Here is a 2,684-nt window from a genome sequence, read left to right as displayed (position 1 = left end):
AAAAAAAAATATATTAAATAAAAACAAATGGATACACACCTACCACACATGAAAATAGTGCTTTACACTAAAGAAACATAAAAAAGTAGTAAACAAGTTTTACACTTTCTCAAGTAGTATAGCCAAAAACGTATATGCATAAATCATTGATCTAGCTTGGGATACTCAAAAAAACTGGACTTTTGTTTTCCTTTTTTCCTTTTTCTTGGGTCTTTACCTCTGTGTAAATTTTCTGTTTTGGCATTTTATGACAGTTAAGGCAATGCTGGAATAGCTCATAAAAAAGAAGACAGTATTGGAACTAAAATCATGATTTATCTAGCTAGTTCATGTATTTGACAGTACATACAGAAAGAGACAAAAAACAAACATAACTAAGTCAGATAAAATGTAAGAATTTGGTTATAAAAAACATAGTTTCTGACAAGTACCTCAAGATCTCACTGAGAATTTGTCTCATTCATATAGTCAGATCTAGAGTACTGGCCCTTTTCCCGTTTTCCTCACATCGATCTTTTGCTTCCTTTAACCTGCTGCTGAGATTGGAAGAGGAGGATTGAGAGCACAACGACAGGGACAGGTTGCTATCAACTTCATTGTCCTCCAACTTTGTTCCTTCACCATCCATCTTTGTGTTTAGTTTCAGTGACAGATCCAAATCAAGTGATGAATCTTGAGCCTTCCTTTTCAGTCTCTTCAATTCTGTTGTTGGATTTACAGGCATCAGGTTTTGTGCTCTCTGTTGAATAATATTTGATGGAGTGTGTTCAACGTGGCTTAATCTTGTGCTTAGATTTTCATAAGCACCAAATGAGAAAAGCTCATATTTTGGTTCACGGGTTTTGCTTGTTGATTGTTCACCACAAATGGATGAACCTGCCCGAGACATTCCATTAAACCAATCCAAAGGTCTGTGCACAAGCTTTTCGTAGCTACCAAAAGAAGCATCCCCGAATCCGTAACTGAAAAAGAACAAGAAAGAAGATTTGAATGAATCAAAACATGTTCGGTTTAGTTTCTTTTAATGATGTTTTATTCGTTTCTGAGAAAACTTAAGAAAACCTTGGATAGTTGTTGTTTGTGTAGCTGTAGGACGAACTTTGACTGGGATTGTATCCTTGAAGCATGGAAAGTTGGCTAAGATTATAAATATTTTTGTCTCCAATTTCAACAAGACTGGTATGATCGGAAAATACTGTCATATATATGCAACCAGATTGTATTCATTAGGGATATACGTATAATCAGAAACCCTAATCAGAACTAATTAACATTGAAATGCTTATAAAGAAGAACATCATGTACCTTGATTTCGGTCATCCACCTTTTTGCTCCTAAACATCTAGCAAAAACAAATTGAAAGAAAAGAAATAAACCAAGCTAGAACAGTTTTAATGATTTATTTGCCAGAATCATGTAATAATTACCTGCAAATGACTCTTGACATGTGCAATACTCAAACCTTTCATGTTCATCAGTTGAAGAACAAGTTTAGGTGTTGCTCCTGCACACCAAAAAATGCAAAAATCAGTATCAGAAGAAGCAGTGAAAAGTTGTTTTTTTTTTTTTTTTACTGCATATAACTTAACTGGAATTGAAGAGAAATACGGAAAACTGAAAGAAAAATAATGAAGGAACTGACTCTCTTGTCCTCCAAGTCGTTGAACAGCATGAACAAAGCGAAGATGAAGATCAGGTGTCCATCGAAGCCTTGGTAACTTGGATCTAACATAAGGTCTAATCTTTTTCTCACTCTCTTCCACTGTGCTGTTGCTTGAGCTTCCTCCATTGTTGTTTTGCTTCCTTTGATCTTCATTCGCATGGCTTTCACACTCTTCCTCATCAATGTTAGAAGGGCTTGTCTTTGAACATTGGGAGACTCGGCTTTCTCCCATCTTCTTATACACCTTGATTTTCCAACTTTATATGATACTATTTCCTTCAAGATCATAACACAAAAGAAACATACACTGTTCTATGGATAAAGGGTCAATTCGAGAAATCACAACAACAAATTGGAGGTGAGAAATTTTTTTCATATGCTTTTCTTTTCCTGTTTCTCTTCTTCCCCATACAAAAACTGTTAAAATATTGATCCTAGAAACATGAACTCAGCTAGCTACAAAAATATATATATAAGTTGCATAATCGATGATGACAATTCGTACACCTCTGGATATGTGATGATAAGGTTAAAAACCCTGCAGTGATCTTCAATGGAATTTAGAGCTGCTTGTTGAGCTAGGTTTCTCTCTCTTCCTTTCTCTTTCTTCAGTCAATGCCTGTGTGAGAAGAGTAAACCATAATATAGTTTCATATCTTACCATGTTGATGTATATGTGTTTTTAAATATGCATGGACATCAATGAGAGGAATATGTTTACATTTCAATGTGAATACAATCATTTTTTGTTCCCACTTGAATAAAGATATAAGTATTTTTTTTTTTTGTGTGTGTGACAATTAATAAAGTATAATTGCAATAAAAATTAACTGGTGGTATTTTTGGATTATGTGTAGCAGTGGACCATCTCTGACATACATAAATATTTTGTTTTCAGGAAATTAGAAACATATGGGTTTGATTCTTGGGTTCATGTTTTGTTATTAACTCTGCCAAGCCCATTTTATATTATTTGGTTTATTTTCATACCAATTATATTAAAAAGAATGGTGCACTGAAT

General features: G+C 34.0%; 1 protein-coding gene across 1 annotated transcript; it reads right to left on the bottom strand.

The window, feature by feature from the left end:
* Nucleotides 1-295: 295 nt before the first annotated feature.
* On the bottom strand, nucleotides 296-2,285 carry LOC106771469 (two-component response regulator ARR18). The gene is made up of 5 exons (XM_014657457.2): nucleotides 1,643-2,285; nucleotides 1,428-1,504; nucleotides 1,306-1,342; nucleotides 1,063-1,195; nucleotides 296-962 (listed from the first exon to the last, which is right to left on the bottom strand). Exons 1-5 carry the CDS (start codon nucleotides 1,893-1,895, stop codon nucleotides 461-463), a joined length of 1,002 nt encoding a protein of 333 aa, XP_014512943.1. The 5' UTR covers nucleotides 1,896-2,285; the 3' UTR covers nucleotides 296-460.
* Nucleotides 2,286-2,684: the final 399 nt, after the last annotated feature.

Source organism: Vigna radiata, chromosome 8, assembly GCF_000741045.1.
Source record: "Vigna radiata var. radiata cultivar VC1973A chromosome 8, Vradiata_ver6, whole genome shotgun sequence".
Classification (NCBI taxonomy): Eukaryota; Viridiplantae; Streptophyta; class Magnoliopsida; order Fabales; family Fabaceae; genus Vigna; species Vigna radiata.
The sequence above is the reverse complement of the archived record's forward strand: the minus strand, read 5'-3'. Positions and strand labels throughout refer to the sequence as shown.